Here is a 27858-nt window from a genome sequence, read left to right on the forward strand (position 1 = left end):
CTGAGGATGCGGAAACGTGCGATTGATGAGCTACCACTTTATTACTGAACGCATGGCCTGACTGCAGCGGGTGAATGGGAAAGACACGGGGGTGGGGGGCTTTTCTGCAGCTTTCTGCTGGCCAAAGGAGGCTGGGAGGGTGGGCTGTTAAAAGACTGGGAAAGCCAAGAAATACCCGAGGGCTTGCTACCTAAGGGCTGGCTCCACTAGACGGTTTGGCCACGTTAGCTACACCAGGAGAGTTAAGGTGTAGAAGCCAGTGCTTATACTGGGCCAGCGTATGCCAGTGGGCAAGCGAGATAAGCTACCCCAGGCTCAGCCCCCTCCCTGCTGCCCATCGAGCCCAAGCTGTGGGCCGAGCCGGGGAGGAGTTGCTCGCAGGGGACTGTGCCTTGCTGCAGGGGCCCGAATCCAGCCTGGTGCCCCCACATCCCCTTGTTCGCAGCGTGTGTCCCCCGCCTTGCTCTAGACAAGGCTGCTGCTCTTGTTCACTCCAGCCGAACCCGCTCCCTTGTGTCAGAGAGGGGAGCAGCAACTGCAAGTCACCGGCCGGCTCCCTGAGCTCTGGCCCGCCTGCAGAGCTCAGCGCTGGGCACAGAGGAGCGAGTTAAGCCGCACAGGAAAGTGCCACCCTGCTAATCGCTATGGGGTGGGGGATGGGGAGAAAGGGCCCAAATCCCAGCGGATTCCAAGCCCCACGGCAAAGCCTCCTTCCAGGCTCCTGGAGCGTTGGTACGTTGGCTCCTGCCCTCTGGGGCATCGTACCCAGGGGCCGTTTTCTTCTCAGCCGCACCCTGACAGTCTGGCAATGCCAGTCCCTGAAGGGGCCCTGTAAATGCCAGATCCACTTCCCCTCCCCTGACTGCAGCCCTTCTTGCAGGGCAGGGGTGCTGAATGGATCTGATGGGAGCCGGCTGGGATTCACGGTGTCGCAGTCACTGTGATTGTGACATTGACCGGAGGGTCGTCAGCGGCGAGATCTGGAGCTGGGGGAACCTCCTGGGTGGATGCAGATGGCTCTGGGTGCCACTCTGCAAAAGGGAGAGACACACAGCAAATCACTGAGAGCTGGGAGCTCCAGACAGCAAATGGCCCTGGGTGAGCACTGTAAGCCCACCAGGGTCCTCCAGGAACACCCCTAGCCCGCCCTAACTGCCCCCACCCCGCCCTGCCCCGCCCAGTAGGCCTGCACACTACTGCCATAAACAGGGAGATAAACCCTCATGCTCCAGGGCACAAGCCAGTCAGTCGTTTGCAGGGTCAGGAAGAAAGGTCAGGGCCCCTCACTGTCGTATCAGCTGCACTTGTGCCCCAGTTACCTGCTGATGCCTCCCCGACCGGAGGGGATGTGCCCCCAAGCTCCATGCCCGTCTCAGCCTCTGCCACACCAGCGGCCGTCTCAGCGTCTTCTGGAGTGCTGATGTGCTCGTGAGCCTCAGGGCCAGCCCTGGGGACAAGGGGGGGAACGTGCCTAAAACCGTTCCTCACAGACCGCCCAGTAGGCGCCAGGGGTCATGGCGGGCACTGCGCACAGAGCTAGGGAGCCATGGAAACAAGCCCCCGGATGTGCATGAAGGGAGCGTCTGGTCAGCAGGGGGAGGAAAGGCAAATTGAGCCGTGGGGAAGGAGGTGGCGGGGGGGTGCCAAGGGAACACTGGGGCTGCCTTCATGACACGCTGTTTGTCTGGCCTGGCTTTTGGCTCTTGGGAGCAGGTCCATTGATTTCAGTGCAAGTCTGAAGCCTAAGCACCTTTGAGGATCTGGCCTGGAGCGCCCCGTCTCGAGCCCCTGGGGGGACAGCATCGGGCACCACAGGGCCCTGAGCTCTCAGAGCTCCCCCTGAGGCAGCTCGGGGATAAGAGCGTGATCAGCGGGGTAGTCCCGGGAGGGGAGGTTGGCCAGGGGTGGAGCGGCTGTGGGGGGCGAGGGTGTCTGCTCACAGCTGAGGGAGGGGATGGCTGTGCCAGGACACTTACATGCCGAAGAGCAGGTCGTGCAGCCCTGGGGAACAACACAAGGAGATAACAGGGTAAGAGCCGCTCCTAGCGCTAGATCGCAAAGCACCATCCCCCTGCCCAGCCTGACCTGGGGCTCCAACATGAATGTGCTTAACCCAGGCCAGGCCCGGGGCAGTGGCAGGCCCTCTCTGCTGAGCAGCACCAGAGGAAATGTTCACGCACAGCCCTGTGCTAACAACCCAGCCGTCCCTGCCAGCAGCAGCAAAACCTTTGCGCTGGGCACTCTGGCCACAGGATAAGGAGGTTAATTCACTTTCATACTCATTGACATCGGCTCCTGCACCCGACACCAAACTGCAGAGAGGGTTGAGCCATTGGCTCAGGACTGCCAGCTCGCTGCCCTTCTGAGCAGCTCTCCGCCTGACACACTGTCCTTCCTAACTCACCTCCGCCTGGCACGCTGTCCTTCCTAACCCACCTCTGCCTGGCACACTGTCCGTCCTAACCCTCCTCCTCCGCCTGGCACACTGTCCTTCCTAACCCACCTCCGCCTGGCACACTGTCCGTCCTAACCCACCTCCGCCTGACACGCTGTCTGTCCTAACTCACCTCTGCCTGACACGCTGTCCTTCCTAACCGACCTCTGCCTGGCACGCTGTCCGTCCTATCCCACCTCTGCCTGGCACGCTGTCCTTCCTAACCCACCTCCGCCTGGCACGCTGTCCGTCCTAACCCACCTCCGCCTGACACGCTGTCCTTCCTAACCCACCTCCGCCTGGCACGCTGTCCTTCCTAACCCACCTCCGCCTGGCACGCTGTCTGTCCTATCCCACCTCCGCCTGACACGCTGTCCGTCCTAACCCACCTCTGCCTGACACGCTGTCCTTCCTAACCCACCTCCGCCTGACACGCTGTCCTTCCTAACCCACCTCCGCCTGGCATGCTGTCTGTCCTAACCCACCTCCGCCTGGCACGCTGTCCTTCCTAACCCACCTCCGCCTGACACGCTGTCCTTCCTAACCCACCTCCGCCTGGCACGCTGTCCTTCCTATCCCACCTCCGCCTGGCACGCTGTCCTTCCTAACCCACCTCCGCCTGACACTCTGTCCATCCTATCCCACCTCCGCCTGGCACGCTGTCCTTCCTAACCCACCTCCGCCTGACACTCTGTCCTTCCTAACCCACCTCCGCCTGGCACGCTGTCCGTCCTAACCCACCTCCGCCTGGCACGCTGTCCTTCCTAACCCACCTCCGCCTGGCACGCTGTCCTTCCTAACCCACCTCCGCCTGGCACGCTGTCTGTCCTATCCCACCTCCGCCTGACACTCTGTCCGTCCTATCCCACCTCCGCCTGGCACACTGTCCTTCCTAACCCACCTCCGCCTGACACTCTGTCCTTCCTAACCCACCTCCGCCTGACACGCTGTCTGTCCTAACTCACCTCTGCCTGACACGCTGTCCTTCCTAACCCACCTCTGCCTGGCACGCTGTCCGTCCTATCCCACCTCTGCCTGGCACGCTGTCCTTCCTAACCCACCTCCGCCTGGCACGCTGTCTGTCCTAACTCACCTCTGCCTGACACGCTGTCCTTCCTAACCCACCTCCGCCTGACATGCTGTCTGTCCTAACTCAGCTCTGCCTGACACGCTGTCCTTCCTAACCCACCTCTGCCTGGCACGCTGTCCGTCCTATCCCACCTCTGCCTGGCACGCTGTCCGTCCTATCCCACCTCCGCCTGGCACGCTGTCCTTCTTAACCCGCCTCCGCCTGGCACGCTATCCTTCCTAACCCACCTCCGCCTGGCACGCTGTCCTTCTTAACCCGCCTCCGCCTGGCACGCTGTCCTTCCTAACCCACCTCCGCCTGGCACGCTGTCCAACGTCCACCTGACACGCTGTCTGTCCTATCCCACCTCCGCCTGACACTCTGTCCTTCTTAACCCACCTCCGCCTGGCACTCTGTCCTTCCTAACCCACCTCTGCCTGGCACGCTGTCCATCCTAACCCACCTCCACCTGACATGCTGTCCTTCCTAACCCACCTCCACCTGGCACACTGTCCGTCCTATCCCACCTCCGCCTGACACTCTGTCCTTCCTAACCCACCTCCGCCTGACATGCTGTCCTTCCTAACCCACCTCCACCTGACACGCTGTCCTTCCTAACCCACCTCCGCCTGGCACGCTGTCCATCCTAACCCACCTCCGCCTGGCACGCTGTCCTTCCTAACCCACCTCTGCCTGACACGCTGTCCATCCTAATCCACCTCTGCCTCCCAGTCTAAAGCGTTCAGGGTGTATCCGTCACTGCAGCACCAGGCACCATCGGCTGGGTCCCAGTCTAGCTGTGCTGTGTGGGCACTCCCCATGTTCTAGCCCTGTGCTCTCTGCTGTGCCTTCTTCCCCTGATTGGAACGGCCCCAGGGGCAGCGAGAAGGGGCCCCGGCCTCCCCCGCACTCACGTGGGTTGTTGTCCCGGTTCCGGACAATGTACTGAAACGCCAGCAGAGAGGCAACCGCCGCCACGACCATCCCTGCCACTGCAGCACCTATCACGGCAGGGTAGGCGTTGAAAGGGGGGTCGGCTGGAAGAGAGAGCAGGCCAGGGTTCAGTACCACGCAGCTCGAGCTGGGGATCCCTGCACGAGGAGCCTGCTAGAGACAGGGACCTGCTCTCCAGGCGAGGGCCACACAGCCCCCTGTGCAGACCCCCTGGCTCCCCAGATCACACTCCTCGTGTATCTCAGAGCAGCTCACAAGGGGTTGTTAACACAGACGTCCTCCGGCTCGGCCAGCAGCAGTGCCCAGAGCTTGCTGTGTGACACAAAGCCAAAGGGGGGCGATTACTGCCCCTGCCCCGGTCGCACTGTGCGCGGGAGATGCTGTTCCCCTCATTGGACAGGGGGAGACTAAACACACAGTGGCAAAGGGAGCTGACCAAGGCCATGTAGTGAGTCAGCTGCAGAGCAGGGACTAGAACCCAGGCGTCCTGGACCCCAGGCCTGTGCTGTAACCACTGGAGCAAGTTCTAATGGCCCTCCTGGAGTCAGGGCAGCCCCACTCCAAATTGGGGCATCTAAACCCAAAGATTTCCTCCTCTTGGAGCTCTGATCCACCCCCGCCTCACTCGTGGCCTTTGGCTCCGACAGTTGGGGCTGGGGGGCACTGCAAGCTGCTGCCCAGTTTCGGCAACAATTTTCACCACCGAGAACAGCTCCGATCCGGGGCAGGCCCAGGGACAGCGTTGACGTGGCTAAGTGGCCACAAGCCCAGCCCAGGTGGCCACCTCTCTCCTAGCTGGTTGAGGAGCTCAGCCCTGGTTGGGAGGACGCTCCACCGTGGAGCAGGGAGGGGAAGGGCTGCAGTGCTGAAGATGGGTCTCTCCATGGGTCAGATTCCACCTGGCGTAAGGTCAGGCCAGTGGCAGATTCCCGGGGTGAACCAGGCCCACCAGCCGTCGGTAGGGGCCGAAGCCACATGCTGAGGAAGGGGCTGCCCTGGCTTGGGGCCACGGCAGGCACAGCCACGGAAAGGCCTCGGCCAGTGGTGCCCAGCACAGCCCGATCTGCAGCAGGGGGAACGTGAGCGCAGCAAAGGGAGCCGTCAGCAGAACAGCCACCGGCCCTGGCGCCTGCCACAGGAGGAAGATTTTGATTTTGGCTGCAGTTTGGAAGCTCTGCCGACATGGGCGGTGCGTGAAACCCCCTCCCACCCTTTGGGGAAGCTAGGCACCCCCCGGGACCCACCCCTTCTGCTAGAAGCCCGGCTGCTACCCCACCCCATCCGCCCCCCTCACCCGCCAGAGCCCCGAGTCCCCCTCCCTCCCGTGGCTGGAAGAGTCCCAGCCAAATTGCCCTGAGCCCCGGGCCACTGGCCCAAACTGAGCCCTCGCTGGCTTTGGGGGAGAGAGGGAGCGAGGGCGGGGTCTTGGGGGGAAGTGTGGGTGGGGCCACAGCCAGGGTTAGGGGAGGCTTCGCCTCCCCTGGCGTATGATACCCGCCACCCACGTCCTCTGGGCGGGGCCGATCTTTCTGCGCGTGGCAAGGCCAGCGCTGAGCATTAAACAACCGCAACAGAAAACTTTCCACCGCTTGTACACTCCCTTCTGAGCAGAGAGATTGGCCCCGATTTAACTGACCCACTGGATCAAATCTGAACACACACAGATGGGCAAGAAAATCCACCCATTTCTTCCTCGGTTTTTGTAGAGGAGTCACGTCCAGCGCTGGGAAGAAAGGAGGACGTGTGGTTCAGGCACGGTCCGGAGCCTCATGGGAACCTGAGTTCAGCTCTCAACTCAGATGCCCCCTGGTTAACCTGGGGCAAATTTCTTTTTCATTCTACGTCTTACCATCAACGCCATCTAAGCCGGGCAGGGCTTGTTTTAACAGCAGCCATGGCTGTGCAGCGATCCCCCAGGGATTTGAGAATGGGCTAGCCAGTGTTCACAGTGCTGAGCTGGTCAGGACCCCTGGGTTTTATCCCCAGCTCTGCTACTGAATAGTTTGTGCCTCAGTTTCCCCATCTAGACAATGACACTTACCTGCCTGGCAGGGGTGTTGGGTGCTTTAATGTTCAGAAAGTGTTTTGAGTCCCTCCCGTGAAAGGCAGTGGAGAAGGCCCAAACACCCTGGATTTTCCATGTCCATGGATCACTGCCGCCAGTGATTTCGGTGAAGATCGGTGCTCACCTAGTGTCCACTAGCGGCACCCCTTGGGCAGCTGTTCAGAGAAACGCCCTTGAAGCAGGTTTTAAAATGCGTCTCTGTCTGAAAAGGGCATCACGGGGCTCCCTAAAGGTGCTCAGTGCCCGGGGGAAAAGGGGGTTTGCTGACATCCCTGCCGACTCAGCCTGGGATCTGAGGATCACACTGAGTTCGCCCCTTCTCATGCGTCAGTCTCTGTATTGGAGATTCTGCAGGCCACCTTGTGACCTCAGCAAGGCCCAGGCCCACTGACTGGCTCCACAACTCAATCAATCGGGACATAACGAAGGGTCCTGTCCAGACCTCTCCCGGTGCTGGGCTGGTGCTGCATGGCAGGGCCTTCAGGCCAAGCCAGCTCAGCAGAGCTATACTCAAGGAGACAGGGGCTGTCTTTTTGCTCTATGGGTTGTACAGCACCTAGGACAATGGGGTGCGGTCCATGCCTGGGGCGCCTAGGTGCTATGGCACTACAAGTAATCAGCTGTTTTGGTCCCTAAAGTCAGCAGATCCAACTCTTGTGCACACAGGGGGCAGACCTGGTTGAAAAGTTTTCGCTGAGACTTTTTAATTGACGAAAAATGGCTTCTCAGTGAAGATGGAAATCGTTTGGTGGACATCCCCGTTTCCATCAGAAATTGTAGGGCTTTAACTGAAAATGTCAATGCCAAAAACGGAGACTTTTTTGGTTTTTTGATGACCCCACCCCACCCCCCAAAAAACCAACCAAATGTTAAGGAAAAGTTCAGTGAAAACAAACACTTTTTTTGTTGAAAATTTTTGCAGGGGAAAACGAATCTTTTCCCAGCCAGCAAAGAGAAGGGACCATTTTAGTCATTTTTCAGGAGTGAATCGCACTTTAAAGAGAAGTCATTTTCCAGGAATTTCAAGCCAGTCGTATAAATAATGAAGCCAAATTGGAGTAGCTTCCTCTGTGAAAATGTGACTCAGAGCATCCTCCCGTTGTATTAGAGTGACCAGATGTTCCGATATTATAGGGACAGTCCCGATTTTGGGTCTTTTTCTTATATAGGCTCCTATTACCCCCCACCCCCTGTCCCGATTTTTCAGATTTGTTTTCTGGTCACCCTACGTTGTATCCCCTATCGGAACGAATGCAGCGTGGATTCTGGTGTGTCGCAGAGACAGCAGCAGTGAGTGAAACCAACCCGAATCGCAGCCAGGGCTAACAGTGACAAGTAAACAAGTGAGCAGAGTGACTGCTTGGGGCTGTGCAGTGACATCTGGAGCGAGAGGGTGGGGAGTGCTTCCCCGGGAAGGATAATCCTCTGCAGGAAACGGTGCAATTAGGATAATGAGATGATGGGGAACAGAAGTGACAATCACACTGAAGTCATCAGAAACGGGGTCCCCTCCAGATCACATGGCACAGCACCGCTAGGAATCGACACCCACTCCTGGCGACTCATGCATCAGGGTCAGCTGGGGGGATACAGCAGACAGGGCCATGCAGGAGGCAAACGGAGAGGCAGGGACAGCAAAAGGAGGCACAGAGGGACCCCGGAAGAGGCATGGGAAGAGGAAGGAGCAGCGGGGGTTCGTTCTGGTCATGCTGACACCATTTCAGACCTAGCACCCTCTTGCCCTGGGCCTCTTGTTATCCTAGAAAGGAGCTAGGCAGACAGCCACTGAGTTTCACAAGAGCTGAACCATGCCGAGATTTTCCCGCACCAGCACTCCAGCAGGTCATCAGCACTTGGTCAATGAAATCCCACGCCAGCAGCATTGCATCATCAGGCCTAACTCTCGCTGGGCGATCACGCGCACAGGGCAGATCCTGTTGCTAGAGCTGCTCCTTTCCATGGTAACCTTTTCATGGAGGTCACTGTCAGGCCCCGGACAGCCCTTTCTAACTGAGCCCATCCAAGCAGCAGGGCAGTTCGGTGACTCCCGGCAGCTGTTGCTCCTGCCCCGCAGAGCAGAGCCATGCTCAAGAGACACCCCCTCAGTCTCCATCCAGGACCAGCCAGGGACGTTCACGCTTCCAATCCCTCTTGATGCTGTCCTGAGGACGCGGGGTGTCCGGGAGGGACGGGCACTGGATTGCAGCAAAATGTGCCAGATAAGAGGCGGGGTGGGCTGATAATGTCCCACTGGTCCCACCTGCCACTCCAGGGAAATCTTTTGCTGCCACAGAAGTGCCCCATACGCCAAATGGCACCAACAGACCCAGGGGGTGTTCCTTGGGCCTCTGCTCATGAGCCAGCCAGATGACAGCAGTTATCGGAGTCCCTCTCTGGTGGCTGGACTTGGGGTATCTGCACCCCGTACGTTTCCCAGTGGATAAGTCCTGTGGACCTAATAGGGAGGAAATCTCTATTTTCCCATAGAAATTCCCCTCCAGAATGCACGAGAAGGTGAAGCCTAGAGCAGTGATAGTCTTCCTCAAACCCCACAGGGAGGCTCAATAAACCTATGGACAGGGTGGCATTTACCACTAAATTCCATATGACTTTTCCATAAGTGGAGACCCGAACCAGGCCCCTCTCGCTCCATAACAGCAATTCCAGCAGGAGCCAGGAGAGTCATTTTGGTGGAAGCTGCTCAGCTCTTTGGCTGTTGGCAGCCAGCTGGCGGTCTCTCGTGAGCACAGAGGTGGGTGATCTCCTCTATCTCTCAGAAGGGGCCATGGTGGATTCAGACCTGGTTGGTGATCAGTCTATGCCTGACTGAAACTGCCGAGGCCAGAGCTCCCCACTAACGCACAGGAAGTGAGGGTGGGAAAGGACCATGGCCCAGTGCAAGCACCCTGCCTGCAGTCACAGGAAATGGGCCATGGGGGTACCCAGCTGACTCCCTGCTCCACAGGAAGCAGCAGGGGAGAGATCCACAAAGCTATTTAGACTCCTAACTTCCACTGACAATTTAGGAGCCTAAATACCTTTGCTGATCTGGGCCAAGGTGCCCAAGCTCCCAGGCAGCCTGCCCTGAAAGGGGAATGTCTTCCCTACCATCTCTTCGACACCGCATATGAGCACAAATCCCCACAGTTAAGCATCTAATCCATTCTATAATCCAAGATCCCTTTGGTACCCAAGGAACGGTCCATAGGTTGCCCTTGACTCTGGTATTGTGCCTCCTGCCTGCCTCTCTCAGGGCAGAGAATTCCTGTTCTGTAAATTCGGGGTGGGCACTTAGCAGGACTGGCACAAGCCAGGTCTGGCCACTGCACCTCACCAGCGTCTCACCAATGGCTCTAACAGTGCTGCAGAATTTAACCTTCAATTTGGGGACAAATCTGGTTCTGGCTCCCCCTGTCTGCAAAGAAAACTTCAAAGTGTGAACGTGCTGTAGCATGGTCTGAATGAGTCTGCAGACAGAAAACCCTCGGGTCCCACTCTGATCTCACACACTGCAGGAAGTTAGGTGGAATACTTCTGATCAACCGTGAGTGGGAATAGAGTCAGGCCCATAGCTGTAAAGGAGGTGTGACCTGCTCCTATTGCCTCAGCGTGTTAACTCTGAAACCTAATGCTTACAGGCCACTGCTCATCAGTTGATGAAAATGCACTCAGCTTCTCAGATTCTGGGATTGTGATGCTGGGTGGAATTTGAGTACAATGCTGCACTTCTCTCCAAGCTCATAGCTGAATAAACAGACAAAGTGACTGCCAATGCTCCTCAATCCTGAACTACAGCACCCACAGCCCTTCCACTCCTGGAATCCTCCGCACTGCACTGCCAATACCCTGCACTCCCAACTCACAACACCCTTGTCCCAGCCGTCTTCCACTGCACCAGCAGGGCCCAGTGTTCAGGTTCTGTGAGCAGTTTTGTTCAGCTCCACTACGAACACTTGAAAACATTCCCTGCATGATGTGGCAATGCTAGTTGGTCTTCCAGCACACCATCCCCTGCACCCCGATACAATGACACCATCCCCTACAGCCCAATACAACGCTATCCCCTACACCAGTACAATGACTCCATTCCCTACATCATAATACATTATCCCCTACCCCCCAATACAACACTCCAATGCAATCACACCATCCCCTACACCCTGATACAACACTGTCCCCTACACCCCAGTGCAATCACAACATCTCCTATACCCCAACACAATGACACCATCCCCTACACCCTGATACAATGACACCATCCTCTGCACCCCAATACCACGCTATCCCCTACATCCCAGTACGATGACACCATTCCCTACATCATAATGCATCATCCCCTACACCCCAGTACAACACCCCAATGCAATCACACCACATCCCCTACACCCTGATACAACACCGTCCCCTACACTCCAGTGCAATCACAACATTCCCTACACCCCAACACAATGACACCATCCCCTACACCCCGATACAATGACACCACCCACTACACCCCAATGCAGTCACACCAATCTATACCCCCACAATCCAACTGTGCTAAAGACCTACTCACCTCTGGACCAGTCTTGCTTGTGGGGCTCTGTCCAGCCTTGCCAGGTCCTGTTTGCTGTGATTCACACCCAGGGAGGGACATGGCCCTGGGAGCCGGCTGCTTTCCAGGCCCTTCATTCTAATGTGACAAGAATCCTAAAGGGACTGGGTGAATAAATGGGGCTTGGTCCTACCTGTCTAGCTGGAACAGGACAGAGATACACCTGCCATTCGCTACAGCCCAGCATCCTCGCTCCACCTCACTCACACCCCAACAGACACCCCCGCCTCCTCCGTCGCCCCACACAGGCCCAGTCCTGGGAGAGGGAGTGGGGTTCTGGACACGTGGACGGTGGACAGCCGCTGCAGTAGGGGATCCCCCACTCCTGCCCCCAGAGTGGAGCCCAGCCGGAGTCTGGGGCCTAGTCACTTCACCTGGGGTCTTCCCCTCGGACGGGTGCCCGGTGGTGCGGTGGTTGACAGCCAGGATGCGGAAGGCGTACACCACCGCCGGGTCCAGGCCGCCCACCCTGTGGTCCCGGATGTCAGGTTCTATGTCACTGGCCACCGTCTCCCAGGCCCGGGCTGCCGACCGGGACGGGCCCAGGGAGGATTTCTTTGCTTCTTGCCTTTGGACGACGAAGCCGGTCAGGTTCCCCGAGCCCTGCGTCACCCACTCCAGCTGCACCTCGGTGCGCTGCCGGGTGTACATCAGCTTGCTGATCGTCACGTTGGGGGGCGTCGGGTACTCTGCAGGGGGTAGGGAGCGTGTCAGTGGTGCACCCAGAGAGACAACCTCACCCCTCTGATCCCATGCTGCTCACACACACACACACACACACGCACGCGCACCCAGAGAGACAACCTCACCCCTCTGACCCCATGCTGCTCACACACACACACGCACGCACCCAGAGAGACAACCTCACCCCTCTGATCCCATGCTGCTCACACACACACACACACACGCACGCACGCACGCGCACCGAGAGAGACAACCTCACCCCTCTGATCCTATGCTGCTCACACACACACACACACACACACACGCACGCACCCAGAGAGACAACCTCACCCCTCTGACCCCATGCTGCTCACACACACACACGCACCTAGAGAGAAAACCTCATCTCCCTGACCCCATGCTCCTCACACACACACACACACGCACCTAGAGAGAAAACCTCACCTCCCTGACCCCATGCTCCTCTCACACACACACACACGCACGCACACGCACCCAGAGAGACAACCTCACTGACCCCATGCTGCTCTCTCTCACACACACATACACACGCATCCAGAGAGACAACCTCACACACACCTGACCCCATGCTGCTCACACACACACACACATACACGCACCAAGAGAGACAACCTCACCCCCCGACCCTATGCTGCTCACACACACACACACAGGCACCCAGAGAGACAATCTCACCCCCAACCCCATTCTGCTCACACACACACGCACCCAAAGAAACAACCTCACACACACACACACACGACCCCATGCTGCTCACACACACACACATCCCCTGTACACCTCAAACAGATACCGGACATCTGCACATCACCACACACATACATAAAGACCCCTCATCTTTCACACCTGTTCTCAGGCACATGCTCCTTCCCTTCCTCTCTCACTGTATTCAGGGTACAACTGGCCAGTCAGGTAATAAAGGGCTGCACCTGCCTCCCCCACCTGGAGTGAAAGCAGCCTCAGCCCAGTCCCCAGAGCCTGGGGTTTGCCAGAGTCCCACATGACCTCACTCAGTGTCATAGAAACCAAGGGGGTGAATGAAACAGGAACCCCTAGGAGTTCACCCCATGGTCTCTGCAGAGCCCAGGGCTGCATAACATGTTTGTCCAACCTTCTGAAGTAAATAGGATGACATTCAATAAGGACAAATGCAAAGTACTCCACTCAGGAAGGAACAATCAGTTGCACACATACAAAATGGGAAATGACTGCCTAGGAAAGGGATCTGGGGGTCAGAGTGGACCACAACCTACATATGAGTCAACAGTGTAATGCAGTTGCAAAAAAAGCACTCATCATTCTGGGATGTATTAGCCGGAGTGTTGTAAGCAAGGCATGAGAAGTCATTCTTCCGCTGTACTCCACGCTGATTAGGCCTCAGCTGGAGTATTGTGTCCAGTTCTGGGCACCACATTTCAGGAAAGATGTGGCCACATTGGAGAAAGTCCAGAGAAGAGCAACAAAAATGATGAAAGGTCTAGACAACATGACGTGTGAGGAAAGATTGAAAGAAGTGGGTTTGTTTAGTCTGGAGAAGAGTTTTCGAGTATGTAAAAGGTTGTTACAAGGAAGAGGGAGAAAAATTGTTCTCCTTAACCTCTGAGGACAGGACAGGAAGCAATGGGCTTAAATTGCAGCAAGGGCGGTTTGAGACATTAGGAAAAATTTCCTGTCAGGGTAGCTAAGCACCGGAATAAATTGCCCAGGGAGGTTGTGGAATCTCCATCGTCGGGGGTTTTTAAGAGCAGGTTGGAAAAACTCCTGTCAGGGATGGTCTAAATAATACTTAGTCCTGCCTCAGTGCAGGGGCTGTTCTGGACGATCTCTCGAGCTCCCTCCCATCCCCCCATTGATAGGCTTCTACCAATCCGCATTCAGAACATGCCCATGACTAAACCTCCTGCCCACACGTTCCCCAGCACACCCTTAACCCTCATCTCCACCCCTGACCATTCCACCACTTCCCTTCCCTCCACACCCCATGTGGGCCCCACCAAACTCCCTACCCACCTCCCCTCCTCCCCACTCCCGGTGGACCCCATCAGACCCCCTCCATCCATTTCCTCTGCCCCCAGCCCTTGCTATGGGGCCCCCAGACCTCCTCATTCACTTCTCCTTCCACCTTCCTACCCCATGGCCCCCCAGACCCTCCCAGCCACTTCTCCTTCCCAGCACACCCCTACCTGCTTCCTTCTAAACTCTGCCAAGCCCCCGTTTGTCCCCCCCGCCCCGGGTGGTTCCCATGAGCACCCGCCCTGCCCCGCCGTACTCTTCACGCGGAGCCTGATGGGGACGGTGGCGTTTCCCACGGCGTTCACGGCCGCGCAGTGGTAGGTGCCGCTGTCCCTCATCCACTCGGTGTCCCGGATGGTCAGGTTGAACCAGGCGTCGCCCTGCTGCAGCCTGTACCTCGCAGCGTCCGGCCGGATCACCTGGTGCTTGTTGTTGAACCAGAACACTTCGGAGCCCAGGTGGGGGCCCTGCAGCACGCAGGCCAGCTGGACCTCGCCGCCCTCGAACAGCGACACCTCGGTGCGCTCGGCCGCCAGCTTGGGAACATCTGTCCAGAGAGAGAGAGAGACGGGGGGGCATTGCAGTGAGAGCAGTGCTCAGTCAGGGCACCTCACCCTCAACAGAGCCGGGGTCTGTCCCATGAACCCCGCAGGGCGCCCGGGGAGGGGAGCCGGGGTCTGTCCCGCGAGCCCCACAGGGCGCCCGGGGAGGGGGGCCGGGGTCTGTCCCGTGAGCCCCGCAGGGCGCCCGGATTGGGGAGCCGGGGTCTGTCCCGTGAGCCCTGCAGGGAGCCCGGGGAGGGGAGCCGGGGTCTGTCCCGTGAGCCCTGCCGGGCGGCCCAGCTCAGGGAGGGGAGCCAGGGTCTATTCCAGCTCATGCATCATCACCAGGTTTGGTAACTAATTTGCAGTTCCAGTGCAAGGCCAAATTCTGCCTGCCACAACCCCTGGGCACCCCTGGTGATGACAGGGGGACTGTACAAGGGTTACCAAATTTCTGATTGCAGAAAACCAAACACCCTTGCCCGGCCCCTTCCCCCAGGCCCTGCCCCTTTCCCCGAGGCCCTGCCCCCACTCACTCCATTCCCCCTTGCTCTCCCCCGCCCTCGCTCACTTGCTCATTTTCACTGGGCTGGGGCAGGGGTGTGGGATGCAGGAGGGGGCTCTGGGCTTGGGGGGGTGGGGGCAAGGGGTTCAGAGTGTGAGAGGCTGGGGGCTTTGAACTGTGGCAGGGGGTTGGGGTGCAGGAGGGGGTGAGGGCTCCGGCTGGCGGTGTGAGCTCGGGGGTGGGGCCAGAAATGAGGGGTTCAGAGTGTGGAAGGGGGCTCTGGACTGGGGCAAAGGGTTGGGGTGCAGGGGGGTGATGGCTCCGGCTGGGGGTACAGCATGTCCCTGCGGACCCTCGGCGAAGGCATGGCCAGGTGGCTCTGTGCACTGCCCCCACCTGCAGGCCCTGCCCCCGCAGCTCCCATTGGCCATGGTTCCTGGCCAATGGGATCTGCAGAGCCAGCACTCGGGATGGAGGCAGTGCGCAGATCCCCCATGACCACGCCCTTGCCTAGGAGCTGGAGCGAAATGCCAGCCGCTTCTGGGAGCTGCGCAGAGCTACAGCAGACAGGGAGCCTGCCTTAGCCCCGCTGTGCCACCGGCCACACTTTTACTGACCCGGTCAGCCGTGCTGACAGGAGCCACCCGGGTCCCGTTGAACACCGGATGCCTGGCAACCCTAATGGGCACAGGTGTCACTGAAGGCAGAGTGAGGACTACTGGCCCCTTGTGAGGACCGCTGTGGGCTGCAAACCAAGTGCTCTGAGTCAGGAATCACCAAGACGACGGCCATGGGAGCCCACGAGGCCATTCCTACATGCACACAGACCACCTGCCAGGGCCGCCTCCCCTAGCATTTGCGCTGAGTGCGCCTGGCATCGGGGCACGGTTCCCCCATCTGCCAGCTCAAGAAGCCTTGTCCCGGAACCCGCCTCAGCCCCCTGCCCTGCCTCTTGGGGTGGAGCAGTTGTAGGGGGCAGCCAGAGCTTTGCCCCCTCCCTCAGGAGCAGACCCCATTTTCCCAGGAGGGGTGAGGGGGAGCAGAGAGGGCCCAGCAGCTCAGGGCAGCTCTGTTCCTTCATCCCCCTTCCCTCCCTGTGAGCAGTGGGAGAACTTCTCCGCCCTCCCGCCTTCCCCTCCAGCATCTGGGAGGGGGCACAGGGGACGCTGCAGCTTCCTCCAGGCCTGGGGAGGGGGGTAAAGAGCCCCCGGAACTGCAGGAGGAGCCGAGCTGTGGCTGGGGCGGAAGGTGGGGCGAGAGGGAGGCAGATGTAATGTCACTTTCAGAGCCCCCCCCCACTTTTTTCTGGCCACTTTGAGCACTGAGGCTCGGGAGCCGGTGAGGTTTGTCGCTCACACAACATTCGCCATGAGTCAGTGAAGGGCGGACGTGGCGCCTGGTCCCTGCCTGGGGCTCCGACACATGCCTGGGTACGCTCTTCAGCCAGCTGTTCTCAAGAGCGTTCGTGAGCCAGACCCTGCCTGGATTTTCCCTGTTGCTGGCCTGCACGGGGGTCATTCCAGATAAGCCGTGAAGCTGTGGAATCTGCCTCTCGGTCAGGGCCCCAGGAACTGCAGAACTAGTGCCACGTCCCACCCGCACTCCCCACACTTGCTTTGCCAGCAGTTACATGGCCCACGAGTCCCTGCAGCCCTAGCGGGTGGCAGCCGGCCTGCTTACCCAGCCGGACAAGGCACTCCGTGGCTCTGGCCTGCAGAGGGTGGGCTGCCATGCACGTGAACTCCTTGCCCCCGAGGGTGCTGTTGGACTGCATGACGTAGATGTTGCTGGATGGTTTCAAGCCGCCCAGCACGCGGTTCCGCCAGTCTCTCCACCAGAGTGTGACACGGGGCAGGCCTCCCGCCCAGTCGCAGGACAGCATGAGGAACTCGTTCTGCTTCGTAGCCATGGCAGAACAGGTGGGGTTCCCCACGGGGACCCCTGGGGGACAGAGACAGCAGCATCTTAGAGACAAGCATCCCTGCCCACATCTCACCTGGTGGAGACGCTGCACGTCCCATCATGCGTGTCCCCAGGTCTCTGCTCTCCCCACATAAACTGGGAAGAGTTGGGTGTTTCCAAATGCCCCAAAGGGCACTTTCTGCCCCAGAACCTCTGACATACAAACTTGGGGCCTCATGTGGTAAATACCCCCAGAGAACCAGCACTCGCTGGCCCTGGGGGGAGCTCCATGGACTTACATCCGTGTGAGTGAGAGGAGAATCAGGCCTAAAGCTGGGACAGTTGCCAAGACACCAAAGTCTCAGCCACACGCATGTGGGAAAGGGTTCTTAAAAACCCATGCCCAAGTGGGCACGCTAAGGTACAGTCCCACAGGCTCTCCAGCCCGATAGAGAGACCAGGCCATGAAGGAACCAGGAGAAAACATGCCAACATCCCTAACTTTCCTCCACACCCCTGGAGACCTCCCTGCACCTCCCATGGGAGTCCTGAGCCCCCGGGTGCTGGGCTAGCCTGCTGACCACAGCACTCTCTGGGGTTTGCACCGCCTGTGTCTGCTTCCACGGGACCAGCACGGCCTGCCAGGCCCGTCTTCTTAGTCAGGCACAAGCGCCCCTTGGACATTTATGTCATGATGCTGGGTTGGTTCATCGTGACGGGATGGGATGGGCGACATCATCCCATTGAGCAAAGCCGTCACCGGGACATGATGTGACTTGGCACCACGATGGGGTTTTGCAGGCCCTGGAAGTGATTTCATGGCCTACAGGCACCTCACAAACAAAACCCCTCCAGAGCGAGGTGGTTCTTGAATACAGGTGAGCCTGGAGAGATAGTCTCATGGCTGCACGGGTTCCTGACGCTGTAGCCGTCTCGCCTGTAGGACCAGTGTTTGCACTGGGGGCATCAGCACCTTATTCCTCTTTCCGCTCTGGGAATGAGAGCCAGAGCAAGGCGAGCTCCTACACAAATCACCTTCACTAGCCATGTCACAGCGCTGCAGCCATGCAGTACCCATGTAGTTCCCTGTTGCCAGACGAATGGTGCCATCTACCCAGGCCCCTGGAGCCCTGAATGTCCACTTGAGACCTTACAGTAAGCAGGGAGGAACTGCGCCCTTGTTAGGAGAGGTGCTTTCCACAGCGTCGGCCTTGTTTCTACCCGCCAGCTGGAGACTCCATCTCCACAAGCTGGCGTGGGTTCTCAGGGGGCAGAGCACAGGACCTGGTGTTTCGCTTCCTGGGCGGCTCTGAGGGGGCAGTGTGAGGGTACTTACACACAGTGGTGGTGCAGACAGCATCCTCTCTGAGCGCTGGGTGGGAGGCCAGGCAGGTGTACGAGCTGCCGTTCCGGACGTCCACCCCTCGCTGGATTCTGGTAGCATTGGAGTAGGACGCCGCAGCGTCTGCTTCCCGGCCAGCTCTCACCCACCGCAGCCGCGCTGGGGGGAACCCGCCAGGCCACGAACACTGCAGAGCAATGTCCCGGAAATTGGCAGCAGGGACTGGTGTGCAGCTGGGCTTCCCCTCGGGCAGATCTGTGCGTGGGGCAAAGATTGTATCAACAGCAAGAGGAGTTAGCAACACCGGGAAGAACACCCGGCCTGCTGCCTGGGGCTGCCATGCGCAGGAGATGCACTGGGGCCAGGGAGCCAGGGACCATGGGGCAGCTCTGCCCGTGTGGCTCTGTGTGCTGTTCCCAATGGGGTCAGCTCCCCGGCGAAGCGCGTAGGAGCAATGGAGAGGAGCAGGGAGAACACAGGGTACTCGGCGGCCTGCGACGTGGGTTTGGATCGCTGAGCCCAAGACGTGCTGGGCGGGCCCTGGCCGCCGTCAATGCTAAGGTGGGAATGTGAGGAGCAAGAGCAGCCAATGGACAGCAGAGGTCGAGCTCCCTTGTGCACGTTGCTGTCCCTCTGGTACTACAAGACTGCTCCCCAGCAAGGCGCCTGAGCCAGCGCCAGTGTGAGGGAGGGGCAGGGCAGGCGTGTGGCCCCTCTTCTGTAAAGGCTGCCCCCTCACTGGAATGGTGGTTTGTACCCTTGGCGGGGTAGCTGTGGCCTCAACCCAGTGACACCCAGGATCTTTGGAGCTTGCAGAGGGCAGAAAGCAGCAAGCTGGGGATGGGCAGCGACCCAGCGGCTCTGAGACGCTCTGGTGTGCCGGGGACGGGACAGCGACCCAGTGGCTCTGAGACACTCTGGTGTGCCGGGGACGGGATACCGACCCAGTGGCTCTGAGACGCTCTGGTGTGCCGGGGACGGGACAGCAACCCAGTGGCTCTGAGACGCTCTGGCGCGCCAGGACAATCTGCAAGATGTCTCCCCCACTGTACGGAGCCAGAGACATTTGGACACAGAGTGACCTGACACCGATTTTTCAGGCAGGTGCCAGCTTTGCAAGTGTCCCAGTTTCAGTGCCAGTTGTTGACTAGAGTCAACCCCTCCCCCAGCTGCCACAACCCTCCAGCACCCTCGCCCCCTCGAATGACACTTTCCAGCTGCTGGAATCCACCCAGTCCCCCTGACCAGTCCTTCCAGCTCGCTGATCTGCCCAAATCCCCCTGATCACCTTGTGACAACCCCCCAACCCACCTGCCAAGATCCCCTCCAGCCCCCCATGACAGTTCCTCCATCCCAACCTCCCCAGCTGCCAGCGATCCACCTCATCAATATCTTGGAACGTGTCCAGTGGCCTCTCCCAGAAATCTGGCCCCTCGAATGGCTGGCTCTGCTTGGAAAGGGTTTGGAGGGCTTGACACCTGGTCTAAATGAAGGGGGAGCAGGCGGATGTTGCGAGGAACAAAGCTACCGGCTCAGGGGCCTCGGGATTTAGCAGGGAATTCAGCTCTCGTATGCATTTCCGCTCCCCGGTCGCCGTCATCACTAGGCCCAGTGTCTCTCCCAGCAGCTCACTCTCCAGGCCCTCGTGCACCACCGCACAGCAGCCTAAGCTGGAGATCCAATCCAAGTGGAACCATGCGCACAGGTGTTTACTGCTGTGCTCGCCACGGCTGTGAGCAAACACTCTCTCTTCGTGATCATCTGCTAGACGACCTGCCTCTGGATCACTTACACACCCCGTCTCTGCTCCCCCACAGCCCCGCCGGCCCAGCTGGAGGAGCCCAACCAGAAAGAACACAACAGCTGCCTTAGGCCACACACACCATCGATCTCACAACACTGCCCCGCTTCCATCCCGAGGTGCTAAGCCCTGAGTGATACTGGTCCTGTGGAAGAGGCTATTCTGCTCTCACAAAGGCTGGGTCCCTGCTTGGTCTGGATCACTCGGGACCAACAGAGGTGGAAACCTCTCCGTTCTTCTCATGAGCCTTAAACTGCCTACTCTCAAGCTTGAAGAGCTCTTCCGTAGCTTCCTGGTACCTCTTTAGCTAACGGGTGACCATGAGAATCAAAGAAGGGAAGTAAGGGAGGGAAATGCAGAGGACAGAGAAGATGGTACCAGACGGGGGATGCTGCTGCACATGCCAGAGAAAGCGCATACCCAGATGGCCGCGTGCCCAGCCATGGGGAGGGACGCACTTACAGTAGACGGTGAGGATGATGGTGGTCTGCGTGCGCGTATTGAGGAGTGCGTTTTGGGCCAGGCAGGTGTAGGTGCCCGTCTGAGTCCGGGAGATCTTGGCTATCACATACTTCTGGCCGGAGTAGATCTGGGAGCTGTTGTAAAACCAGATGTAGTGGCTGGGCGGGTTGGAAGGGGCCAGGCAGGTCAGGATCACCTCCTCCTGCTCGTTAGCTGAGAAGCCGTTCTGGTTAATAGCAAACGGCTCAACGTTGATCACGGGTTCATCAGGGCCATCTGCAGAATGAAGTAGGAGGTGGTTAGCACCTGGCTGATGGCAGGAAGGGGAGGGGCTCTGTTCAGATGACCGTCTGGCAGCTGGATCGTTTATCTGAATCTTTTTGGTCCAGGAATAGGACGTGGGGCTCTGTAGCCCAGGAATGGCAGGGGGGTCCGCTCTGACCCCCTAATGCTGGGGGCAGGGATGGGGTTATGACCCCCAAAGTGGTTGCCAGCAGTTGTTTTCTGGGGGGATCATAATCTTATTTCCATTCGAAATCCTCGGTCCTTGTCAGACACTGGGGCAGTTGGGCTGCTGCTTGGGCCATGTGCCCAGGGGTGCCTGGGAAGGCAGCACAAAGGATTCTGGGCCGGGAGGAAAAGAGTCCGGAAGCCCTGGTTATGTTCTCTGGAGATGCTTTTTAGGAGCCTAGCGCTGGGAGGTGCTGAGAACCCCAGTTCCCACTGGCCTTGGTAGGGGTTACAGGCACTCGGCAGCTGGCAGGATCGGGCCTGGAGGGGGGGCGTGTGACAGCAAAGCAGAGGGGCAGGACGTTTGCTCCTGCCTGCAGGTCACCTACAAATGACGTCGAGATACATCCTGTCGCTGGTCTGGCTGTTGACCTCGTTGTGGGCAGTGCAGGCGTACCAGCCCATGTGAGTCCGGTTAGCCGCCGTCAGGTTCAGCAGCCCGCCGGCGGCTTCCGCGACAGCCACCGCACCCTCCCTGTTGGTGTGGCGGTGCCAGGAGTACTCGATGGGGGGCGTCCCCTCCTTCACCGCACACATCATCGTCACCACCGTGCCTTCCACCGGCGTAGAGTCGGTCATCTGCAGGAAGGGCTTCGGAACGGGAACTAGGGGAGACCAAACACACAGCTCGCATGTGAGCTCACCCGCTGCAGCCTCTTCGGATGCACTCTGCCCCGTTCCCCGTCCAATCCGCTCCAAACCGCCCCATTCCAGCCCTCGTCACCATGCCCCCACCCCCATGCTCTCCATCCAGCTGGCTCCAGTCCCATCTCAGCCAAGCCATTCCTTTCATACTAATCCCTTCCATTACGACCTGCTCCGTTCTTTTCCAAGCCAGCCCTTGCTATTAGAAGCTCGCCCATTACACTCCCAAGGGTGTGATTTTTCTGCCGTGCCCTTCAGACCCACTAACGAATTGCTAGAGACAGAGGGAAGGTTCTAGGGATCCGTAAAGCGGCGGGGTCGGTCAGCCCCCCACGATGGAAGCTGCTCCCAATGCAGCGTTGTCTGGGATGATCATTCAGCATAGACGGCAGATCAGAGGGAGGTGGGGCAGCAGGATGGGACAGGACAGTCCTGCAGAGAAAGGCTCTGTGGGGGTACAGAGACAGCTGAGGCAGGACGGGGTGGGGAGGAGGTCAGAGGGGCCAGGGAGCCATGAGTTGCTGGGGGAAGGAGGCAGTGGGAGGTTGGACAGGTGATGGGGAGAGGGAAGAAGATTAAGGCTTCCCAGCCGCCCACTGTTTTCGAAGGATTGAACTGGATGGCAGCGAGTGTCCAGGCCCTGGTGCTGATGAGCTGGGGTGCAGGGCCAGGCAGGCCAGCTGCAGCACTCGCCCTCCGAAGCCTGCTGGAGCCCAGAGTCTACGGGGGAGCTGCCCAGATGGTTTCATCACGGAGCCAGGAGAGGGGCAGGCCAGCTCCCAGCCCCAAAGCCAGCTGGCTGCCCTCCACAGAGATGGAGCTAGCAGGGCACTGGGACCTGACCAGGCATGCTGGGGATGGGGGAGTACACGGGGAAGGCATTTCCAGGATCAGACCACGGCTTCCTTCCCTGGCCTGAGGGGGCAGCAGGGGCAGGAGGGCAGCTCTCCCCTGGCCCGTCTCTGGGAAATGGGGAGAGCAATCCCTCTCATCCTGCCCTGCCAAGACGTGTGCTGGGCACTGGAGCACTGTACCACCGATGGTGCCCTCTCGGGATCTCGCTCTGACCCCTTGACTCAGGGGGAGAACTGTACAGGGTCCGGCAAACCCCCGTGACCTGGCTGCCGGGCTCTGCGCGGTGCCAGGTACCAGAGCCCTCCGCTGACTGACTGGTGCATCACGGGGGAGAGCCAATGCCCACTGACGTCAATGAGAGCTCTGGGTCAGGGGAGCGGCGAGCTGGGTTTGGCGATAAATGCCCTGAGTTCTTCTAACAAGCACCCGGTGCCCGCCAGTAGTGGCCCTGGGACCAGCAGTAACTCTCCTGTCAATAGGGATGTCTGGATCCGGGTGTTAGTCTAGGCCTCTCCAGGGCCCGGATTCTCCACTGCTTTGCACTTGGTGGAGCCATTTACAGTGGTGCCGAGCAAGAGCGAAGTGGGTACAAAAGGCTCCCTGATCAGAATTCTCCACTTACTCCAGGGGCAGCGGCCTGTCCCCACAGTGCACACGTGTATCTGTGCTGGGGACATGCCTGCCCTAGGTGGGTCTGTTGGTGACTAACTCTGGTGGCCCTGCCAGGTACCACAGGAATCCAGTGGCTGGATGCTGTGATACCATTTCTCATGATTTTATTATAAGCCTGATGATATTTGGTGTTTTTTCTTAAAGCCCCAGCTCCTGGAGTCAGGTGATGACACGAGCTGCTCAGCTGGCATGAAAAAAAGTAAGTGGCTGTGAAGAAAAGTGCATAAACGTGACCCAAGGCAGCCAAAAAGTTCCCCCAAAAGCATCAAAATGGCATATTTTGTATAAATCTCATGATTTTAAAGCCACTCTCATGAATTTGGGGGGCACCTGCCTCGTGACTTTTGACCTCATAGAGTTGGTGATGCCAAGGCTGATTTGTGCCTGGCCAGTGGACTCTCAGCCCCTTGGTTTTACAGAGCAGCCCAGAGGACCAGTGTCCACCCCAGAGCCGTCGGTGCTGCAGGCTGGGAACCATTCGAGCGAGAGCACTTGCTGTGTCACTACGAGTGACTGTCTTGCTGGAGCCAGCCTCTGTCACTTGGCACGGCTGCCTCAGCGACAGCTGCACATGTGCTTCTGTTCTTGGCTGCTGGAGGCACTCTGTGATGCTGCACTCGATTGATTCTGTGCCCAGGGCAGATTGAAAACCTCTGCACGGTTCGGATCAGAGGGGACCCGGGGCGAGGGAGCACCCCGCCCCCACCATTAAAATGTGCTGCTTCAGCCGACAGAGCCGTGTGTGGCCTCTGCTTTTGGGTGCCCAACTCGACACACCCATGGCCTGGTTCTCAGAGCTGCTCGGCCTCCACAATCCCAAATGGAGTGGTAGGAGCTGCGGGGCTCTCCTCTGCTGTAATGCCTGTAAGAACTTGGCAACCAGCTGAGCCCACGGTCGGTTGTGCTAGCCAATATTGCCTCCTTTCTCTCCCCATCCATCTGTCTGTGGCCCCCCAATTCTTGTCTTAGACTTAGACAGGGTGGGGACTGTCTTCCTGTTCTGTGTTTGTACAGCACCTAGCACCATGGGGCCCTGGGCCATGAGGGGGGCTCCTTGGTGCCACCACAGCAATAAATAACTGAAGCACCCCAAATCAAAGGCTAATATTAAAAATGTTGGCGCTAACCTCCCCCCTGCCTCAGTTTCCCCATCTGTAAATGAGAATAGTTATCCTCACCCTCCTTACCAGGGCAAGCTCAGTTCACTGACACTTAAAGTGCTCTAGGGTACTCCCAGGGCAGGCATCAGACAAATGCCAGGTGTTAGAATTCCTAGAAGAGGTTGCTATTCCCAGGAAGTTTATTCAGAGACTTTTCCCACCAACCGATGAGTAAATAATCCCCCTCTACGGAGCAGGCAATGAATCGTTCGCAAACGTGTCCCATCCATCAGTCAATGAATGATTAGTGAGTCATTTTCCCAGCTCTGCCTTGTTGCCATGTTTGTTTTCGCTCTGGAATTACAGACTCAGAAGCCCCAAATCTCTCCCTTTTTATATCTCCAGTGATTGTGGTAAGGATGCCTAACAGCACCTGGCTCACATGGCTTTGATGTGAGCTGGAATAAACACCTGATGGGACTGAAATTCTTTGGCTTTTGATATACAGGAGGTCCAACTAGGGGATCTAATCAGTCCCTTCTGGCCTCAAACTCTGAATGAATCTATGAAATGTTCTGCCTTTATGAGAGTATGCAGCTAATACAGAAGAGAAAGCCAAGGGGCTTTGATCCCTGGACAGATGACAGCTCTTCCATCGGCAGCGAGCCCCTGAGCTCTGGAGTTCATGGACATACCAGCGGGAAGTGGCTGCCCGGCCCTGAGCGACATTCTTCAGGAAGATAATCTCCCAGCAACCAAGAAGTATTTACCAGTGGAGTTTATCCATCCCCAGCCAGCAGAGTGCCTGTGAACAGACACACTGCACGGGGAGGAGCTGAGAACTGCTGGGTGTCCCAGGAAAGGTGGGATATACACCCCCTCGCGGGACTGGCAGAAAATCCCCAACAGTAACCCCGCTGGCAGGAATACTGGGATTCGGCCAGAATGCTGCAGCTCCACCCACAACTCCAGCTGGATTTCAAGAGGTCTAAGTGCGCCTGCTTAGATTGCTGAGCAGAACATCTGCTTTGCTTTGCACCAGCTGGCGTGATGATGCAGAATGTGACTGCGGCGTGGCCGCGTAGGACAGCACTCTGCTCAGCAGGGTGCCTGGGGATGTCCCTCTCTCCCTGGCAGTCTCTAGCCAGGTGAGATCCAGGCACAGAGGGCACGCAGAAGGCCAGGGCCCAGAGCCGAGAATGCCATTGTGCCCGCAGATTTGTGCTGTTGTGGTTAAGGTCAGTAAGGCTGAGCAGGCAGCCCTGCCATCTCACTCACTCCCATCACACAACCCTGTGCCAAAGGGCTCTCTTCAGGTTGCTCCTGACTGAGGGGAATGTTGGCCATGCTACACAAGGCCTTGTAGCATAGGGTCCCCAGGAGAGGAGCCTCCAGAAGGAAGCAGAGGAAGTCCTATTTTTGGAGGCATTGAGAACTTTGGGGCAAGGACTGCCTGTTTGTTCGGTGTTTGTACAGCACCTAGCACAGAAGTGCCTGGCCCTAGGCACTACCGCAATATAATAAGGAAAGGCTGGGTTAGGCGGTGGGGAACATATTGCAGGGGACATCTTGGGAGGGTGGAACAGCTGGGACCAAATGGGTCTCTTCCATCTCCCATCATCTTTGCAGGCAGCACCATTTCAAGGGCAGCTTCACCTGCAGGGATACGAGGCACAGACGCGTGGGGGTGCGTGTGCAGTGATTGGAGGTGATTGTTGGGCATCGGGGCCCCTGGATTCTAGTCCCACCCTGGGTGCGCCCCACTTCCCCTCCCTCTGCCTCAGTTTGCCTGCTGCGGTTGCACCCCACCTCGGTGGGGTGGGTCTGCGAGGGTTGTAACAGGGCACTGCAGAAGGGAGCACAGTAGGACTGTGGCTTAGGGTTGGGGGACCCTGACTGGCGCCTCTGTATACTTGTTCAGAGAGTCCCAGAGGTGACGCGGCCTCCACGCTACCTACCCAGCACGACCAGCTCTATGTAGAAGTAGCCAACTTTGATCTCGCCGTCCTCCTCGAACATCGCCTGGCACATGAAGCGCCCTTGGGCAGCCGTCTGCAGGTCGCTCACTTCCAGGGTGCCGTTCCTCAGGCTCACCTGCCCCAGGGCCGCAGAAGCCTTCTCCACCTTGGACTCTATCCCGTTGCTGATGGCAACGGCCCTGGGCACCAGCGAGCCCAGCTTGGTGAAGCTCCAGAAAACCACCATGGGCGCGACCACGTCGCCGCACGCCAGCTGCACGGACCGGTGCCGCACCCCCCGCACGGCCTGCTCCTCGTACTTCGCATCGCCCGGGTGGAGGAGCTGAGCTGGGGTGAACGAGAGAGGAAGGGTGGGCCCGGGGTTAGAGCGGCAGCCTGCGACTCGGGCGACCGGCGATCAGTTCCCTACTCCGGCACAGGCTCTTGGTGCATCACTTCCCCTCTGCTCAATGGGGATACAGCACTGTCTGTGTTGTGGGGACGGCTGGGAGGTGCTGGTAATAGGCGCTGAAGACAGCATAAGAGCAGTGTTCTCTGGAGCTCTAGGGAGCTGCCCCCAGAGTCACCCCCTTTTCCCAAGGGATAGAAGTTAAAACTTTGCCCTTAACACTCGTTTTGTGTTCTCCTAGCCGGCGAGAGCCTGGAAACACACAGCTAGGGAAGAGGAAGGACTAAGGGCCAGATCCACAAAGGGAATTGGGGCCACTGGTGTCCCAGAAAGAGCCTATTTGACACAGGGCGGTCACAGAGCGGCAGTCCGTGCTCCAGGCCCAACCCTTCCATGTTTACACTTGGAGGCATTCAGGGCTGGCCCTGTAGGGTGTCATCCCCACCCACAAGCTGCATCCTGCCAGGGTGAGAGGGGAGCTCATGCTGCACGGCCCGTTCGGCTCGTGAGGCGGCCAAGCGGGGGGCTGGTTCTGCGCTGTGGGGTCCTGTCCCCTAGGAACTCCCCCGAGCTCAGCCTTTCAAAGGGAATCTGTTCCAGGGAGTTGGCAGCCCCTCCAGCCAAGGACAGAGAGGAATCGATTTAACCGAGAGTGACGCGTCCCCCGAGAGGAGGGATGGGCGGCAGCAGAGAAATGGAGCCTGCTGAAATCTGTGCTGCGTATGCCTTTGCTCCCGGGAGAGGCGGATAATGGGGAGGCGCTACTGAGCCAGGAGGAGTTTTCCAGCACAGTGCCCCAAGTCTGGTACACCTAACTACCTCTAACTACTGGGCGCACTGGTTATTTGGAATTAACCCTTTGCTTCCTCCCATGGATCCGTCAGACCAGGCCTTGTGTCATTATGTACGCCAGCTTGAAGTGCCGCCGGCTCAGCACGGGGCCGCTCATGTTGGCTTCACACAAGTGCAGGGCACCGGGCCACTGTGCCCATAGCAATGTACCTAGCCCATTCTCTCTGCAAGGGAGCCGTCGCCCAGGGATCTGGCTGAGCCAGAGCACGGTACTCACCGTAAGCCACTGTTGGGAGAAGGCAAAATATTTTCAGCAGGTTTCGGAATGGTGAGTTCCTTGCTGATCCATAATCCATGTCTCCATGTCACTCTGAGAGACAATCAGCCCTTAGCTGCCTCCACGCTGGCGCATCTCACTCTGCCCCCAGCCCTGCTGCCACTTTTTCCACCTCCTGGTGAGTCCGAAGCCCCGGATAATCTCTGTGGTGCGGGAGCAGGACGTGTCTGTCTCCTCTTTCAATCTCCCATC

The 27858-nt window shown here is 58.5% G+C and overlaps 1 protein-coding gene and 1 long non-coding RNA gene across 2 annotated transcripts; both read right to left on the reverse strand.

Annotated features, from left to right (window-relative positions):
- Positions 1-921: 921 nt before the first annotated feature.
- VSIG10L2 (V-set and immunoglobulin domain containing 10 like 2) lies at positions 922-27685 on the reverse strand. The gene is made up of 12 exons (XM_039496937.1): positions 27607-27685; positions 26129-26476; positions 21228-21503; positions 20389-20664; positions 18120-18380; positions 16562-16822; positions 14091-14381; positions 11491-11805; positions 4418-4540; positions 1977-2001; positions 1320-1447; positions 922-1031 (listed from the first exon to the last, which is right to left on the reverse strand). The coding sequence occupies exons 1-12, from the start codon at positions 27683-27685 to the stop codon at positions 922-924; spliced, it is 2493 nt and encodes an 830-aa protein (XP_039352871.1).
- LOC120375462 lies at positions 1320-4456 on the reverse strand. The gene is made up of 3 exons (XR_005586561.1): positions 4418-4456; positions 1977-2001; positions 1320-1447 (listed from the first exon to the last, which is right to left on the reverse strand). It is a non-coding gene; the product is annotated as an uncharacterized LOC120375462 (long non-coding RNA).
- Positions 27686-27858: the final 173 nt, after the last annotated feature.

Source organism: Mauremys reevesii, linkage group 12, assembly GCF_016161935.1.
Source record: "Mauremys reevesii isolate NIE-2019 linkage group 12, ASM1616193v1, whole genome shotgun sequence".
Taxonomy (NCBI): Eukaryota; Metazoa; Chordata; order Testudines; family Geoemydidae; genus Mauremys; species Mauremys reevesii.